The sequence below is a fragment of the Bos indicus x Bos taurus genome, chromosome 22 (genome assembly GCF_003369695.1).
Source record: "Bos indicus x Bos taurus breed Angus x Brahman F1 hybrid chromosome 22, Bos_hybrid_MaternalHap_v2.0, whole genome shotgun sequence".
NCBI lineage: Eukaryota > Metazoa > Chordata > Mammalia > Artiodactyla > Bovidae > Bos > Bos indicus x Bos taurus.
The window spans coordinates 56,248,401-56,268,475 of NC_040097.1; the positions used below are offsets into that span (position 1 = coordinate 56,248,401).

The 20,075-nt window shown below is 40.9% G+C and overlaps 1 protein-coding gene across 8 annotated transcripts in view; it reads right to left on the reverse strand.

The window, feature by feature from the left end:
* The window catches only part of RBMS3 (RNA binding motif single stranded interacting protein 3), an 802,823-nt gene that overhangs the window by 116,004 nt on the left and 666,744 nt on the right, over positions 1 to 20,075 (reverse strand). For 5 of the 8 annotated variants that reach the window (XM_027522594.1, XM_027522595.1, XM_027522598.1 and 2 more), the window contains exons 9-10: positions 10,967 to 11,063; positions 8,675 to 8,725 (exon numbers count right to left, since the gene is read on the reverse strand). In XM_027522594.1, the coding sequence (XP_027378395.1) occupies positions 8,675 to 8,725; positions 10,967 to 11,063 (148 nt within the window). The remainder of the gene's footprint in view (positions 1 to 8,674; positions 8,726 to 10,966; positions 11,064 to 20,075) is intronic. The other 3 variants (XM_027522599.1, XM_027522601.1, XM_027522600.1) reach the window with 1 other exon arrangement.

A 20,075-nucleotide genomic window follows, 5' to 3' on the forward strand; every position in this document is an offset into this window, starting at 1 on the left:
ACTCATTAAACTTCTCTTAATGTAATCTGAAAATGTAAAATGATCTGAAAGATTTTTGAGAAACAACAAAATGTAACAATTGAAGCAAGTGGTGCTATTATAAAGTGATAGTAATTAAAATAATAGAGTATAGTCAAGAAACAGGTAGGACCGAATAGCGTCTAGAAATAGATCCAAAGATATAAAAATCCTACTATAACAATTGGCATAAAGCTTTATATCAGTAGAGAAAATATAGATGACTCATATGGTAGACATTGTTATGATAATTGGTTACCTGTTTGGGCAAAAAAAAAACGTAAAAAGAGTTGGATCATGATCTCATTTCATGTTACAAAATAAACTCCAAAAAAAAAAAAGTTACTATAAACATAATAACAACAACGAAAAAAAATGGTGCTTTAAATCATACAGTTAATAAGGTATTGTGCACAGAGTCCAGGTATTTTAAAGCAGGGACTGGCAAAATAGAGCCTGTGAGCCAAATGCGGCCCTCCCCTCTTTCTGTAAATAAAGCTTTATTGGAATCAGCCCTGGCAGTTCATCCATGCATTATGTATGGCTGCCTTCATACTGCAGCCACAGGACAGAGTGGGCATGATAGCGACCACAAAGCTCAAAACACAGAAAAGCTTGTCGTTTGGCTCTTTATAGAAAAAGTTTGCTGATCGCTGCCCTAAAGGGAAAATAAATTTGAAATATATAATATTAAATACTAAAGACATGCATGATAAGCACCATAAAAGTAAATTCCAAATAAACTGGGAAAATATCCAGAACATCTCTGGCAATGTTAACTTAAAGATTGTAAAAAGTTCCTTTAAAAAAAAAAAAAAAAAAGATCATTACTCAAAAAGAGAAATGAGCAAAACAAATAAACTTGGAGCTCAGAAGAAAAAAAAAATTAGTCAATATACATATAAAAGTAACTCAACTTCTCTAGGACTCAGAGTAATAAATAACATTGGTAAGATACCACTCACTGTTTATCACATTAACAACATATTTGAAAGTTGGGATCACCCAGTAGTAATTGAGGCCCAGGGAAACAAACACTCTCACTTAAAGTACAATTTGACAATAACTATATCAAATTTTAAAACACACATAACTTTTGTTCCAGAAAATATATCGCAGATATTTTTTCACAAGGGCTCAATGTTACAGTCTTAAGTGCACAACAAGTACCAGCTACTAAGTCAAGGGCTATGAATAGGAAACGGGTGCGTTTACGTAATGACATGCTATAAAGTGTTAAAAGAGTTGACATAGATCTTTATGTGACTCATATGTAACGCCCTCTAGCATGTTCTCTTGTTGGGAAAAATACAGCCAACTGCAACACGGTATTTGAAGAGTGACCTTGCATATGGTTAAAGCACGCACATCAGCACACATGCACTTCTGTATACATAACAACCGAATGCATGCTGACATACAAACTAACTCACCAGGGTTTTTTCTGGAGGATAGAGGTGATGAGTGAAAGAGTCCTACAAGGAAAGTTTTATGCTGTAGATACATTTGTGTTTTATTTTTATTAAAAAAAATTTTATTGGAGTATAGTTGCTTTACAATGTGGTTAGTTTCTGCTGTACAGCAAAGTGAATCAGCTATATGTATACGTGTGTGCATGTGTGTGCTAAGTTGCTTCAGTTGTGTCCAACTCTGTGAACCTATGGACCATAGCTCCTTTGCCCATGAGATTCTCCAGGCAAGAGCACTGGAGTAGGTTGCCATGCCCTCCTCCAGGGGAATTTCCAGACCCAGGGATTGAGCCCATATCTCTTACGTCTCCCGCATTAGCAGGCAGGTTCTCTACCGCCACTTAGGAAGCTCATACCTATAATATATCCCTTCTTTATTGTATTTCCTCCCCATTCAAGTCACCACAGAGCACTGAGTAGAGTCCCAGTGCTGAAAGTTTCTCAGTTGTGTCCGACTCTTTGCGACCCCATGGATTATACAGTCCATGGACTTCTCCAGGCCAGAATACTGGAGTGGGTTGGATCTTCCCAACCCAGATTTGAAAACCATGTCTCCCGCATTGCAGGTGGATTCTTTACCAGCTGAGCCACAAGGGAAGCCCAAGAATATTGGAGTGGGTAGACTATCCCTTCTCCAGTGGATCTTCCTGACCCAGGAATCAAACTGGGGTCCCCTGCATTGCAGGTGGATTTTTTATCAACTGAGCTATCGGGAACTATACAGCGGGTTCTCATTAGTTATCTATTTTATACACAGTATCAATAGTGTATATATGTCAATCCCAGTCTTCTAATTCATCCCCCTCCCCCCACACTGTGGTAACTATAAGCTTGTTCTCTACACCTGTGACTCGATTTGTGCTTTGCCAATAAGTTCATCTGTACCATTTTTCTAGACTCCACATATACGCGATATTATACGGTATTTACTTTTCCCTTTCTAACTTACTTCACTCAGCGCGAGTCTCTAGATCTACCCATGTTGCTGCAAATGACATTATTTCTTTTTTCAATATTGAAAATATTCCATTGTTATATGTACCACATATACATATATACAACGGCTGAGTAATATTCCATTACATATATGTACCGTATCTTTATCCATTCCTCTGTTGGTGGGCATTTAGGTTGCTTCCATGTCCTGGCATTGTAAATAGTGCTGCAATGAATATTGGGGTGCATGTATCCTTTCAACTTATGGTTTTCTCCAGATATATGCCCAGGAGTGAGATTGCTGGGTCATATGGAGACTTTGGGGCTTCCCTGATAGCTCAGCTGGTAAAGAATCCACCTGCAATGCAGGAGACCTGGGTTCGATCCCTGGGTTCGAAGATCCCCTGGAGAAGGGAACCCACTCCGGTGTTCTCGCCTGGAGAATCCCATGGTCTGTATAGTCCATGGGGTCGCAACGAGTCAGACATGACTGAGTGACTTTTACTTGGATCTTCCCTGTAGCTCAGAAGGTAAAGAATCTGCCTTCAATGCAGGAGACCCGGGTTCTATCCCTGGGTTGGGAAGATCTCCTGGAGAAGGGAATGGCAACTCACTCCAGCATTCTTGCCTGGAGAATCCCATGGACAGAGGAGCCTGGCAGGCCAAGTCCATGGTGTTGCACAGAGTCCCACACGACTGAGCGACTAACACTACTACACAGAGACTCTACTTTTAGTTTTTTAAGGAACCTCCATACTGTTCTCCATAGTGGCTGTGCAGGCACTTTTGAATCATGAGCTTTGAATTTCATTGTTTGAATGTTTATTGCCCCTAAGTTCATTTTAGATTTTTTAAGTTGCCATAGAATTTTGAAGTTACATTTAACAATGGCAAGACCAGCACTGCTTGCTACAGTAGTTAGGGTATCAAAGAGACTTCGTGTGCAAGCGTCTGTTTCTACTTTATCCCAGAAATCTACTTACAGGGAGCTGACACCCATATGAAGATGTTCCTTCTAAATTTATTTTCAAACATTCTTGAATTTTCTTCTGGTAGAAATAGTGTACATGGGCTAAAGTTACTGATTTGTGTTTGCTAGTTACTTTGAAAAGATTTGGCCAGTAGATCCACCAGGTAAAGTCCCTACATAGCAAACACATTTTGCCTTTGTTTGGTACTTTGACAATGAAACTCAGAAGGTTAGAATTTTTGCTCAGCTCAGCAGCTGGAATAAAAAGATACTGTCTGAAAACACTGCATTCTGAACAGAATTCTAATGATTTCAATGTCCTTTCCAAACTTGATGATGTGCTTTGAGGGGAAATGTGTCTGCAAGTTTGGAGGACACGGCCCTTAAAATTAAGCCTTACCTAATCACCAATTACCAATGAAATCTTGGCACTTTCTTGAACTTTTTGTTGTTGTTGTTCTAAAGGGAAAGTTTATATTGACACGTTAGCTGTAAATGTAAGGTTTATTCATCAAAAGTGTTATAATTTAGCCATGTATAGCAACAAATCACGCAGCGGTTCCATAAAAGCATCTTGCATTTCTTAGAATCCTGTAGTTAGATAGTATAGTATTAATTTAGTCATTCAGTCATGTATGACTCTTTGCAACCCCATGGACTGTAGCCCTCCAGCTTCCTCTGTCCATGGGATTCTCCAGGCAAGAATACTGGAGTGGGTATCCTTTGCTTCTCCAGGAGATCTTCCCAATCCAGGGATTGAACCTGGGTCTCCTGCACTGCAAGGTGGATTCTTTACTGTCTGAGCGATCAGGGAAACCCAGTAGTTAGATATCCTGTTTGTAATTAGGTAAAAATGAAAACTGACCTTTATCCTTGAGAATAAATAATGCTAAACACATGAAAAACAGAAGATTTATGATTCACACAAGCCTAAATAGAATTTAAGAGAACTGAACTCTGCTTCTTCTTGGGAGCTATCATCTTTTCTCCCTGTCAGCACAGATTTAACAAAATACCCGACGTATCCCAACATGGGGATTTCAATTGTGCATTCATAGAAGATTCCAGTGTGACAAGCTGCCAAGCAAAGCAGATATCTAGTTCAATCCATCACCTATTAAAATCCTGCCAGCGTCATGGTGAAATTTCAGAGTTTAGGAAAGAAACCTTGCAGTGGCAATCAGCAACACGTGCCTGATGGCATCGGCAATGTCAGCAAAGAGTGCATTCCTGATTTCGTCTCGTAGTGTTCTCTTTCAGTGAACAAAAAATAAAGTGCAAATAAAAATGCTCTCACTGTCATCCACAGGATTTGACCCGATCAAGTCCCAGAGTCCAACAGACAGACAGAGAATGTGTTTCCTTGCAGAAACACCAGTACGAGAGAGGATCCAGGTGAGGAAACTTTTAGTCCCTTTTCCTTAAAAGTGAAAAGTTTCTCAGTCTTTCTTCTAAAGTTACGAAAAGGGTACACTGCACACAACTCAGAAATGTCAGTCTCTGAAGAAGAAAGCCTAAGCCAGCTGTAGCTTTATACTCAGGATTTCTGCTGGTCTCTCATCCCTTCTTTCCATCAATTCACGTCTCCCTTATAGATCATTACCCCTCCCAGGTAGGAAAAGACCAGAAGCACTGTGCTCTGTGTTAAGACTTGACCGAAGCGCCGGCTTCAGATACAAGCCTGGCTGAGGCCTTGGGGCCGGCGAGTCAAGCCTACAAAGAACCTGCAGGACTCTGGCTACAGTGTAGGGGTCTGTGAGCTTCATCACGATGGGGGAAGCATGTCTCTACTCTATGTACAGAGACCTTATCTGTGAGAGTTTCTCAAAATCATGGAGGAGAAGACATGAGAAAAGAGAAAAGTTGTAAACCAATCATTATTACGGGCAACCTACGGGAGATGTGTAGCTACTCACACCTTGAATTTATTTGTAAAGTAGGTTCCAGTGACTGCCACACAAGAGGTAGCCCAGTAGGCCTTTAATTCTTATTTTCATTACTTGTATTTATTTTTATTATAGGTGTTGAAAGATTTAGCAAGTAAATCAGAGAAGCACCAATCTAAGTGATTCATCTTATTTATAGCCACAGAGGCTACCTCCACCAAACTCATTAGTAAAGTGTGCAAAGTGAGCAGGATAAATGTGGTAGACATGGCTGATGATTGCTTTTTCTCCAGTTCTTCCTGTACCAACACTCATTTTACATAATTGGCCTAATCTAAAGCAGAATTTGCAGTCATCTACTCATATAACTCGGAGAAGGCAATGGCACCCCACTCCAGTACTTTTGCCTAGAAAATCCCATGGACGGAGGAGCCTGGTAGGCTGCAGTCCATGGGGTCACTAGAGTCGGACACGACTGAGCGACTTCACTTTCACTTTCGTGCATTGGAGAAGGAAATGGCAACCCACTCCAGTGTTCTTGCCTGGAGAATCCCAGGGGCGGGGGAACCTGGTGGGCTGCCGTCTATGGGGTCACACAGAGTCGGACAAGACTGAAGCGACTTAGCAGCAGCAGCAGCAGTACTCATATAACTGAGTCATGATAACAGTAATTTATTGAGTGTTTGATATTTCTTGGGTGCTATTTTAAGAGCTTTAAAGCATTACTTAATTTAATGAACTGAAAGCATAATAATTTAGTCGTGATTGTGTCCATATTACAGACGAGAAAACTGTGGCTCAGGAAGTTTAACTGCCTAAAGTCCTAGATCAGAAAGGATTTTCTCTCCCAAAGAGCCTAACTAAGAATCCATGCTATTAATCACCAAGTCACTCATTCCTTCTCTTCACATCCAGGTGATTTTATTTCTTTGCCCTAGATCATCACCTATGTATTTTTATGTTTTAATGTTACAGAGTAACATTAAAACATTAAACCCCACTCTGATAATAAAACCAAGAGCAGTTGCATCAAGGTTCTTCATACAATAAAACTACCAAGAAAACTGTCATAAGGAAACAACGGATGGTACAAGTAATGTGTTTCCAAAATGCTGTTTAGCCAGTGTTTCCAAGTTAAAAACAACAAAGTGGTGGGTGGCCCGGCCACTCCTGTTCCCAGGAAATCTGTCCCTGGCACAAGTAAGTGCTACCTCTTAAACCAGGAGTCCCGAACCTCCAGGATCATAATGCCTGATGATCTGAGATGGAATTGATGTAATAATAATAGAAATAAATTGCACAGTAAATGCAATGCCCTTGAATCATCCTGAAACCATCCCCTGCCCCACTGGTTCGTGGAAAGATTATCTTCCACAAAACCAGTCCTTGGTGCCAAAAGGTTGGGGACTGCGGTCTTAGACAGGGTGACCTAAGCTCAAACATCATGCAGAGTCTAATCGGGGAAGGGGTATTAGGGAGCAGCAGCCATGGCAAGAAGATCTCATAGGGACAAAGGAACACACACACACACACACACACACACACACACACACACACACACAACTATTGCTAGGGAGAAGGATACTAGAAATAATACATCCCCAAATGGGTGAAGCTGGAAGCTGGGGAAGGGAGGAGGAGGTGCTCATGAAACACTTTGCTAGGGTCCTGAATGACAGTTGAAATAAAACACAAATGTCTTCCCTTCTCCTCACAGCTTTGCAAGTATTGTAGAATCATACACCTTTGGTATCTGAAAAAAAATTCAGATTTTGCCAGATGTGCTTTCCTTGAGGTTGCAATGAGATGATGCTTGACCTCAGCATGAAGACCAAGTTAGCCCCTGCACTCCCTAAACACACACACATTATTTCCTTAGAAGGTAGTTGCTTCCTTCTAGAAAGTCTCTTTAGAACTTGGCAAGGCTTCTTTCCTCTTCCTGTGTTGGCCTAGTCTGTGCTATATGTTGGTCTGGCAGCTTCTACTGGATTCTACCTGATGACTTGGACAGAAAAGAACAGCCTGGATTCCTTGCCTGTTCAGTGTGATTTCCACAACACAGACCAGATGAACTCACAAAGCCCCCAAGGTAGGCAAATAAGAGTAAACAGGGACACTTGCAAAATAGGGTCTAAAGTTCTGTTGTCAGAAGCTACATATACTTTATTTTTCAAATACAAAGCAAATTATCAAAACACTAGGAGCAACGTGGAATGCTCCTTAAAAAAAAAAAAAAAAACTGGACAAAGCTCAATTATGAAAGCCAGGTGCTACGATCCTTTGAGTCCAGGAAATGGATGCCTGTGTATGTAACTCCCTGTTTTTGATATGCATGACTTTATTTATATTTAGCTTTGAAAAGAGTTAAAATGTAGCATTGCTTCTTCTTTGTACGACTGATACATTCACTAATGAGGATTAATGACCATAATCAGGTGTAACATGTCATACTTTAAACATTGTTTTCATATATTCTCTCGGCTTTGATCCTCCCCAAAGCCATGTTAAGTATAGTGGCAGAAGAGGAAACAAAGTTACAGATTTGGACAGACCCAGGAGAGGACACCAGAGATCCTGTCACACAACTTCCCACTGGGGACCTTTCCCCTTCTCCCAACTCTCATGAGTGTATCGTTCTAGAAATCTTCCTGTCCTCTTCTTTCCAAGAGCTAGAAAACATGCAAGAACTTGACAAAGATACATAGAATCACTAGCCTTCAGCCTGTATTCTAATGGAATATATAATACTTTTCCTTGGGGACTTATGTCATATTGTACCACAAAATGGGAACAGCTAGCTAGTAGAACATAGATTGAATATTTGGGGAAGAAACTTTCCACTAAAGAAGAGAATGACCCTTTTGGTTAACATAAAAGTCATCTACCAACCTTACTATCTATTATCTAGCCACACCTATTAGTCGATGAATATCTTCCTATTTCAAATATGATGCTTTGAGTCAACACTGAGCCATGATTCGCAAAGCATCCAAAGAAAAGAAAGCATAACAGAAAGAGAAGGACAACAGAAAAGCTTTCCTCCGATAATGGATTTAACCGTCCAGGGCACTCAGTACTACCTGTAGACCTTCCCTCTTCATGACAAATGGCAGACATCAGCGTGAGAGGTTGATTGCTATTTCCTCCAATCAAGTTGATTCTCTCCCTCCCTCCCTCTTCCTCTCTCAACTCTCTTTCTCTCCATCACTGTCACTATCTCTGTCTGTTGTACACGCTTTTGTAGAATTTCAGGAACAGCTTTGTATCTGGAAAATAAGGCTGCCAGGAAAAGGCATGGAATAGAACAAAAGCTTTACCCCAGAGCTTCTACATGTTACAAAAGCTTGCACTCAGATAATAGAAACATCGAGCCTCAGGTGACTGAGAACACTTACTGTTGGTTGCATAACGTATGGCGGATGAGGCATCCATGAAGTGCTCTGGACCTATGCATCAAACAGCATTCATTAGCACAAAGCAATCACAGACAGAACTCGGTTCTTGCGTTCAGTGGAGTCACACTAGGTCATAAGAAAGTGGAGTCCATCTGACTTACAGCAAATCAGTGCTCAATAAACTAAGGCTAGAAAGGAAACTCTTGGACCTGATTCATTTGGTCCCTGAAACATGGTAAAATGAAAGCAAATTCCTACTTCCCTGGAGCTGGTGGTAATGCCCACATGGGCCAGGCTACACCATGGGCACATTTGGAGGCTGGTATTGGAGATGAAAGTCTTAGGAGGCTTCAGGGATCAACTGTTCAGAGGTCAACATGCTGGAAGACCCAGGTGAATAAAGAAGGAAGCATTACTTAGCATGATTGCTAAGACTTCCTTTTTTCTGTCATTGGTTCTAACCTCAAATTCTCAAGTGATCCCATCTTGGAAATAAATCCAAGTGGTGAAAGTTGAGGACTGAATTAGAGATCAACCAGAACTTTGGGGGAATGCTTTGGGTTAAACCCAAGTTAACTAAGTCTGTGATTTTTCTCTCTTGTAGTAACTGGTATGGTTACTAAAAATGAGTGTATGAACCAGGAAAATGTTCTGAATGTTCCCCATCAGCCAAATGAGAAAGTCAGCTTCTAAGAGCTGATTGTGACACAGATAGCCCTGAAGATTTTGGTTTGAATAGACTCACATCAATGAGACTGCCAATGAACTTTAGATTAAAAAAAAAAAAAGTGGTGAAAAGCAAGACTCAACAACATAGGAAATTGCTCGAATTCCTTTTTGAGAAAAGAGAGCTGGAGTTAAATTCCACTTATGGCCCTCCCAAGTGAAATGACAGCTCTGTGGAGATTTCATTCATGACACCAAAGTGCTCTACGATGGAGCTCAGTGGGTGGTCTTGGCTGAAACAGAAGCCAAGATTTGAAAAAAATGGGTAAAAACACCAAAAAGCACACATTACAACCAGGCAGGCCTGTAGGAAGAACAAAAACTGAACAGCATCTGCACTTAGCCTCATGGGTCCCAAGGAAAGGCATTTAAGAAATCAGCCATCCAGAGACCCTCTAATGCAATTCACACAAAATTCTATTCCACTCACACACTGACATGTATCAAGAACCTAAGTGCAGACACAGAGTGAAAATGATCTGCTTCGGAGGGAGGGGGATCTGTGAAGGAAAAATGGGCATCGTGTCAAGCGTGATGCTCTGACAGTGGGGATCTCCTGACATGACATAGATAGGTAGTGGATGAAGAACGTGAAACTTCACTGAATTCGTAGCAATCAGCAACATCACAATCCCCACCCCAGACCCCCCCGCCCACCCCCACCATAAGCATGATATAAGGAAACACACATGCACACACTCTCAGTCTCTATCTCCAAGGCTGTAAACAATGCCACTCCACTAGCTAGATAGCATTCATAGGCAGTTTTGTTTCTAATTAGTATTAGAAGAACTGTCTAAAGAACTCCATGAGGTAAAGAGAAGGAGGGAGAAATATTTGTGATAACTCAAAGGAATAAGATAAGGAGCCCTGTTTGAGGGGAAGGATGGCTATTTCTTTCCATCTGCACAATTAACGTTAACTGGCGACAACGTCTGGTTTAGGACACAATGAGTCTCAGATTTTCTTGCGTTTCAACATGTGGAACCCCTGAGGCCTCTTCTGGCCTCTTTGGAAGTGAGAATGAAGTCAGAGGAGGAAGTAGGAATTACGTTTACCCCTTTGATAATTTTCCCTTTTTCTTGGAGCCAGTGATTTAGCATCCATCCATGTAGCTTTCCATGGATACACAGAACAACTGTGACAAATAACAATGATCCAGTATCCCAAAGGGAGTGCAAGGAGTTGTCAGAAATGTGTTCTCAGAAAAGATACACTAGGGAACGGTGACAACCAAAATAACAGGAAACACACGAAGTAACCTCTCAGTGGTAAGAAAGCTGAACTAAGGTTGGCTGAAAAGTACCAAAATCATGAAAACTCAGCAGGCAGAATGGAGGCTCAGTGGATTTTTATAATTCAGCGAAACAGATGCAAACAAGCTCTTGAAAGGGTAGGCTCAGTGGACAGTTTGAATATTATGACTATGATATTATGATAATATTATGAATTTAGATGTGACTAAAGGGAAGACAACTTAAAAATTCTGCTGTGTCCTTTTTGACTTGAGATGGGCTATTCTTGGCAAGAAAGGTCCCTCGGGATGTGCAGGTAAATCGGACATACCTGGTATGTGGAGACAGGGGAAGCAGCAATGAATGGCGTGATGGATGTCTGTGGAATCATGCGGTTGGTTGCAATACTGTACGGTGAAGAATAAAATCTGCGAACAGAAAAAAAAAAAAGAAGATTCATAGATTTGTGACGCTAACGCACGCCTGGCTGCTGACCAAATGCTACCACGCGTGTCTGAAGGAGATTGACTTCCACCCTCGTACCACCCATTCATTGTTAACAGGAGCGGACAAGAGACTGATGGTCTTGAATTCCACTAAGAAATAAACTGTTCTAAACGAAATGACAACTTTGAGTCCGCTAATAAAATTGGCCACGCCGAAATCTCTTAGGCCAGGTGAGTGTCATAGTATGTTTAATCAACAGGGGAGAAAAGCTGTGGGTCTTGTTTTCGTTTGTTTGTTTTTAAGGCAACGCTATTACAAAGCTCCTTGAAAGGAAGGTGAATTGGTAGCACCAAGCTTTACGAAAGTGGCTGTTGTTACACAGACATAATTGCATTTATTTCTTCATTCAAGAAAGAGGATCAGCTTCTAGACAGTTCTGGATAACATATGCTAGGCATGAGTCCAGGCCCTTAGGCAAAAACTAACCTAAGTACTTTCTCCATGAAAAGAAAAGGACAATTTGTGGACAATTTGGGTCAAGGTGAAGATAGGAATCTTTTCTGAATTTAATCAAGGCACTGATGGAGGTTCTGGACCTGTGTGATATTCTCCTGCAGACTCTAAAAAGCACTGAGTTTTCTGGTCCTCCGGTGAACAAGTACAGAAGAACACTGGGCAAGATGATGTGTGGGTGCGTGCTCAGTTGCTCAGTCCTGTCCTCCTCTTTACAATGCTATGGACTGTAGCCCAGTCCATGGACAGCCTCCTCTGTTCATGTAATTTTCCAGGCAAGAATACTGGAGTGGGTTGCCATTTCCTCCTCCAGGGGATCTTCCCAATCCAGGGATCGAACCCATGTCTCCTGCATTGGCAGGCAGGTTCTTTACCATTGTGCCACCTGGGAAGCCCCTGGGCAAGAGCAGAGCTCCACAAATCAGAGGAGGGATGATTCTTCTGGATATCTATTAAAGGATAGATTTAACAGAGATCTAGGACTTCCCTGGTGGCTCAGACTGTAGTCTGCCTGCAATGCAGGAGACCTGAGTTCAATCCTTGGGTCAGAAAGATCCCCTGGAGAAGGGAATGGTTACCCACTCCAGTATTCTTGCCTGGAGAGTTTCACGGAGAAAGGAGCCTGGTGGGCTGCAGTCCATGAGTTCACAAAAAGTTGGACACCACTGAGCGACTAACATTTTCACTACTTTCAAAGGGTATTGAAAACACTGACACTCCATCTCCACTCAGACTATACCCTGGAGCCCATTAGTTATCTAATGCTCAGATTCCTCAGAATTTTAAATCATGTTTCCTTCTTCATATCTCACTGGTAAGGGAAAGTCTAGAGTGACTAACCACTGAACATGCACACAAAACCAGGATGCCTGTGATGGACTATTTCCCTGTTATGAGGATAGATTGGGAAAATGCCTATTAGGGATCATGGAATCATTGTTTTCATTTTGCCATACTCTTCAGTTCAGTTCAGTTCAGTCGCTCAGTCGCATCCGACTCTTTGCGATCCCGTGGACTGCAGCACGCCAGGCCTCCCTGTCCGTCACCAACTCCTGGAGTTTACCCAATCTCATGTCCAATGAGTCGGTAATGCCATCCAACCACCTCATCCTCTGTCATCCCCTTCTCCTCCTTCCCTCAATCTTTACCAGCATCAGGGTCATTTTCAAATGAGTCAGCTGTTTGCATCAGGTGGCCAAAGTATTGGAATTTCAGCTTCAACATCAATCCTTCCAATGAACATACAGGACTGATCTCCTTTAGAATGGACTGGTTGGATCTCCTTGCAGTCCCAGGGACTCTCAAGATTCTTCTCCAACACCACAGTTCAAAAGCATCAACTCTTCGGTGCTCAGCTTTCTTTACAGTCCAACTCTCACATCCATACATGACTACTGGAAAAAAGTAATGTCTCTGCTTTTTAATATGCTGTCTAAGTTGGTCATAACTTTCCTGCCAAGGAGTAAACGTCTTTTAATTTCACAGCTGCAGTCACCATCTGCAGTGATTTTGGAGCCCAGAAAAATAAGTCAGCCACTGTTTCCACTGTTTCCCCATCTATTGGCTATGAAGTGATGGGACCAGATGCCATGATCTTAGTTTTCTGAATATTGAGCTTTAAGCCAATTTTTTCACTTTCCTCTTTCACTTTCATCAAGAGGTTTTTTAGGTGCTCTTCACTTTCTGGCATAAGGGTGGTGTCATCTGCATATCTGAGGTTATTGATATTTCTCCCAGCAGTCTTGATTCCAGCTTGTGCTTCCTCCAGTCCAGCGTTTCTCATGATGTACTCTGCATAGAAGTTAAATCAGTAGGGTGAGAATACGCAGTCTTGACATACTCCTTTTCCTATTTGGAGCCAATCTGTTGTTCCATGACCAGTTATAACTGTTGCTTCCTGACCTGCATACAGATTTCTTGGGAGGCAGGTCAGGTGGTCTGGTATTCCCATCTCTTTCAGAATTTTCCACAGTTTGTTGTGATCCACACAGTCAAAGGCTTTGGCATAGTCAATAAAGCAGAAATAGATGGTTTTCTAGAAAGCTCTTGCTCTTTAGATGATCCAGAGGATGTTAGCAATTTGATCTCTGGTTCCTCTGCCTTTTCTAAAACCACCTTGAACATCTGGAAGTTCATGGTTCACGTATTGCTGAAACCTGGCTTGGAGAATTTGGAGCATTACATTACTAGCATGTGAGATGAGTGCAATTGTGCAGTAGTTTGAGCATTCTTCGGCATTGCCTTTCTTTGGGATTGGAATGAAAACTGACCTTTTCCAGTCCTGTGGCCACTGCTGAATTTTCCAAATTTGCTGGCATAAGGAGTGCAGCACTTTCACCGCATCATCTTTTAGGATTTGAAATAGTTCAACTGGGATTCCATCATCTCCGGTAGCTTTGTTCATAGTGATGCTTCCTAAGGCCCGCTTGACTTCACATTCCAGGATGTCTGGCTCTAGGTGAGTGATCACACCATCGTGATTATCTGGGTTGTGAAGATCTATTTTGTACAGTTCTTCTGTGTATTCTTGCCACCTCTTCTTAATATCTTCTGCTTCTCTTAGGCCCATACCATTTCTGTCCTTTATCGAGCCCATCTTTGCATGAAATGTTCCCTTGGCATCGCAAAGTCAATTGAATTACTACTTTTAGTTTAGTTTCTTTTCTTTTTAAAAATAGTTCATGACTGAGTTTGGAATTTTGGAGACAAAATCTTCATCATCCTCAGAGTTCTCTGATGTTTTGAATAGAGAATCTCATGAGTCACCTTTCTAAAGAAGCATTCCACAAGAACCCCACTGAGTGTAGGGGGGGCTAGATTTCAATGTTTCCAGGGTTCAAAGAGTAAGTTCTTTAAGCTAGATTCTATAAAAGTCTCCAAGCAAGGATTATAGAACCAGAGTCTTAAATTGATCTAGGTTTCAACAAGGATTATAAGGTTAGGGTTTTTTGGTTAAAAAAATGTAGTTGAAAAAATTACTCCTTTACCCATTGCATTCTCCTTACTATCCATACCTGCATCTACCTCATCTCTAAATCTGCTTTTGTGTAGTTTAGGAAAAATGAATACTGACTATGTAATGTACCTATTAGAATGATGAAATTAAAAAAAAGCCAATCAGAGCTGTCACAGATTTAGAGAAGGTGGAATTCTCTTTCATTCTTGGTGGAAATACAGCATGGTCCTGCCCCTTTAGAAAACAGCTTGGCAGTTTCATATAAAGCTAAAATACACATAGCATATAACTGAAAAATCCCACTGATACATAGCAACTAAAGATAAATGAAAACTTGAGTTCACCCAAAAACCTTGATGCAATTATTTACAGCAGCTTTGATACTTGCCAAAAACTGAAAACAAGCCAAATATCCTTCAACTGAACAGATAAACAACATATAGTCCATCCATACATGGGGAGGCTACTCAACAATTAAAACAAAAGAAACCCTGGTATATTTAACATGGTGAATCTTAAATGAATTATGCTAAATGAGAGCTCTCAGACTCAAAAGACTTTATATTTTATATCTATTTGTATAACGGTATGGAAAATGAGAAACTATACAGACCAAAACCAAATAACGGATGCTGAAGGCTGGGGTTAAGGGAGGAGTCTGACCACAGAGACACACGAAGGAATTCTGGGAAATGCTGTAACTGTTTCTTCATTGCTCCATTGTGCGCTCTTCAGACCTCATAAAATTGTACCCTATCAAGAGTGTATATATGAATTACTTTTAACAAATCTGACTTTTAAAAAGACAATAGCTATGCAAGAAAACATCTATTCTTCCACTTAAAAAAAAAAAAAAAAAAACTGTATTGAAGGATTTACTATGTGTACCAAAGATGGGTAAGGCATTCATTTGAGTTTCTCTCTTTAACCACTTAACTTGAATCTCCTTTGTACATTAACCAGCCTAAATCCAGCCAATGGCTTTCCACTGCAATGAGAACAAAATCTGAATTCCTGGTATCGACTATTGCTAGCACAGTAAGGCTACTGTCCATCTCTCTTCCTTGAGCCAACTAGGATCCAAAAAATTACAATGACCTTCTGTCACATGAGCCTGTCATTCTCATCTTGGGCCACTGACCTTATAATTCTCTCTACCTGGAATGCTTATTTCCCCAAATCTCCCTATAACAACCTCTTTTTCATTATTGGTTTCACTCAACTTTCCCTTCTTCTGAGAGGTCCATAGCTAAAGCAGCAACCACCATCTCTGCCCCAGTTGTTCTCTATTCCTTTCCTTGACTTTAGTTTTGTTTTCCCCCATTGGCATTATTACTATTTGAAGTAGCCTTTAAAAAATGTCTTTATATACTATTGGCTGAATGTGTGTGTCCCTTTAAAATTCATATGTTGAAGTCCTAACTCCCAGAGTGGCTGTATGTGGAGATGGGACCTCTAAGGAAGAAAGCAACATTAAATGAGCTCATGAGGGTGGGGCCCTAATCTCCCAGGGTTAGTGTCCTTAAAAGAAGAGATGCTCCGCAGACTTCCCTCTCTCTCCATACACGCACACGGGGGAAAGGCCATGTGAGGACACAGTGAGAAAACAGCCTTGGAAAAGCCAGGAAAACAGTCCTCACCCGAGACTTAATCAGCCAGATCTTGATCATGGACTTCTAGCCTCCATAACTGCGAGGAAATTTATTTCAGTTGTTTAAACCCACACGATCAATGGCTTTTTTTTTTTTAACAGCAGTTGTGCTGACTAATGCAATGCATTTATTGGTTATTTCTCCCTCTAGAATGTTGGCTTCAAGAGAGTTGAGGACACCTGGACGGACTTTGTTGCCTAGGACAGAGCCTGGGGCATAATAAATACAGGCAGACCTCATTTTATTGTGCTTTGCTTTAGTGTACTTCAAAGATACTGTGCTACTGCTAAGTCGCTTCAGCCGTGTCCGACTCTGTGTGACCCCATAGATGGCAGCCCACCAGGCTCCCCCGTCCCTGGGATTCTCCAGGCAAGAACACTGGAGTGGGTTGCCATTTCCTTCTCCAATGCTTGAAAGTGAAAAGTGAAAGTGAAGTCGCTCAGTCGTGTCCAACCCTTAGCGACCCCATGGACTGCAGCCTACCATGCTCTTCTGTCCATGGGATTTTCCAGGCAAGAGTACTGGAGTGGGGTGCCATTGCTTTCTCTGATCTATGCTTAATACCTGATGGCTGACTGAATGAATAAATGAGTGCAAAACAGCTTAGGGAGATAAGCAGTGATCATTGTAAAGGATGGCTAATGTCAAATGTGTGGAGACACAGAAGATGCCATCTGTTCAGATAGGAAGCTGAGAAGTGAGAACTGAGAAAGCTGGCTTACATCACATATCATCTATCTGTACCTCTGTACATCTCAGTGAAAGCTTAAACTAATGCTCATTTTCTAGGCATATAGAGAAATTGATAATCAGAGAAAACAGACCTTTTCTACAAAAATCATGGTTTACATCTAGAAAACACACATACACACACACACACACAACCCCTTCAGGTTTTATCTTAGATCTTACTTATGAAGCAGTGAACAGAAAGATTTATGTGGGGCTCATAATGACCTAACAGGCACTCATGACCACTCCACTAACAGCCCTTTTCTCCATGTAGGTTTAACTTCTCTTAGAAACCTAGTCTCAGCCTTGCATACCAACAGCATAAATCATGCTTCACATTTTAGAGTGGCTGGTTTATTTTGCAAAAGGTACCAAGTGGCATATTAAAAATGAAAGCAAAAAGGACTGGATGGACAGACAGCATTTACAGGGAACTTTACGGGAAAAAAAAATGAGAGCAGAAAAACAGCCAAGTAAATGGATACTAACATAGAGAACCCTTAGGGGAAATTTTCATGCGTTTTTGTTCTATTTGCTCTAATCTTATCCGTCCAATAAGAATGATATTTCATACTCCCCAGCAAGTTCCAATACTGTCTGCCACTCAAATCAGAGAGTCATTTAGAACAGAAAATGGACTGGAAAGATCAGACTCAGTACACTATCTTGATCCCCTAATTCCGGTATTCTGAAATAAGCTCTCCCCAAGTCCAAACATAAACCAGATGACTTTACAGGAAAGCTTTGCTTAAACCACGACAAGAGAGGCTGTTATTGCATCTGAGGCTTCGAGTCACCATGTCTAAAGAAAATGCACTGAGCCGGCCTCCAAAAAGAGAGCTGCAGAATGAGTTTCCCAGTCTCATCACTTGTTCTCAATCCCTGCCATGTATCCTTCGTGGTTCACACAGCCTCCACATTTTAAAAGGAGAAGAAAGAAAAAGAACATCCAGATAAAAACTTTAGGCATAGGCATCCTATTTTGGGGGAACAGGAAAGGTGAAATTGACAGCACTTTAATTTTGTGGCTATAATAAGAAAGCTAAGGTCATTTGAAACATGTGACTATATTTTTATATCTGGTTATATTAATATATGCATCATGGGCTTCCCAGGTGGCTCAGTCATAAAGAATCTGCCTGCTAACGCAGGAGATACAGGAGATGTAGTTTCGATCCCTAGATTGGGAATATCCCCTGGAGGAAAAAAATGGCAACCCACTACAATATTCTTCCCTGGAAAAATCCCATGGAGAGAGGAGTCTGGAGGGCTACAGTCCATGGGGTCACAAAGTGTCAGACATGGCTGAGCACACATGCATAGGTGCATCATGCCTTGAAATGCTATTACAGAAAACTAGGAACGACTTTTTAACTACCATTTTTTCTGGAAAGAGTTTGCTAAGATATTTATTTGACAAAATGCACACAGTAAATTCACAGGTGTGGCAAGTGTTTCTTTTCTACACCATCTTAAACAGAGACAGGAGCTTTCTTCCCAGGACCTAGAGATGTTTTTGGTTATCACAACTGGGTCAGGGGGCTGCTCCTAGCATCAAGTTGATAGAGGTCTGGGATGCTGCTAAACACAGGACAGTTCCCACCAAAAAAATGATATGATCCAAAATGACACTCATGTCAAGGTTGAGAAGCTTTCCTTGGGAATGTTGACTAGTTACTCTGGAGAGGTTTCACGTGAAAAAGTTCCAAATGTCAAAGGTACTGAGAGGTTTACTTAAGCAAAATCTATCCGTAGAACTCTGAGCTGGCCTCTGAAAAAAGTCATAATTTTAGGGAACACAAAGAGTTATTTGGTTTTCTGGCTTTTAAAGCAAGTGGGCTCCAGAAGCCCAGAGAATGGAAGTCTAGGTCACTAAGAGGACATTATTTTACCTGCAGAAGAGCCATCTTCAGGGAATTTGGCAGTCAGTAGTGAAATCTTATTTCACTGACAATAAAAATAACATGAATGTATCAATAACCCCAGGGTAGGATTTTTTTTTTAACTCCAAAAAATCACACACAATCCTATATGCACACTGAAATAAATAGTGCTGCCTTGTCTTCATGTCCATGCGCAATTTTGTTGGATTCAGAACCATGAATCCTCAGGGCAACCCTAGAGCAGAAGATTAATAAGGTACTGGTCATCTTTATTGTAATACCATGTATCTTTCACATTACATTCCTTTCCTAGCGTAATAAGATCTGGTTTCTGTATCACTTAATATCAAATGCCATATAAAACAGCTGGCAAACCAAGGCCGTAGAAAACATTTTCCCCCCACATCTCTCCCAAGAATACATTTTATTCAAATCAAACAATCCAAAAGGCATTTACACAGCAGACCTTAGTGAAAAGGGCACAGGAAAAGATGAGATTTTGACTGGGGAAGGAATTATTTCCCACCTCTTATGCTCATATTTGAAAGTGATGGGATTTCATATTGGACTGTTAAAAAAGCAATAGGCCAGTAGTAATAACACATTATAGAGTTATGCCAGATAGCTCTGAAAGAAGAATGAGCATTTTTATTCTCCTAAGTTGACCTACAGTAAAAAAGTACTGAGTGGTTTCCTTTTCCATTGCAATCCAGAAACCTCTTCACTGTAACCTTCAAAGCCTTAGATACAAGTGACATTGAACTGATTTGTTTAAAGTGATCATTTGGGTAGATTCAAGCAGATGACATGACTGACATTTTCTGCCACCTACACTCAAACTGCTCAGAGACACCATGGTCCACATTTACATTTACAAATGTTTGTTCTTCATTAGAGAAAAATCAAGCTAAATTTGGGAGTACTTATTTCAGTTTTATGTTGCTGTATAAACATTGAAGTTATGGAATTCAGAACATTTAACAGTTTATACAACTGAGCTACCAGACACCCCAGACACGTCTGAATTTGATACTCAGAAGCCCCCATGACTGAGCGCAGTTCTAGGATGCTCCAGGATTACAAAATACGTCCTTTGAATAAAAAGAAAAATTGAAGTATATGTGATTTACAATGTTGCATTAATTTCTAATGTATAGCATAGTGACTCAGTTACACACACACACACACACACACACACACACACACACATACACGCACAGACACACACACATTGCTTTCACTACTCTTTTCCATTAT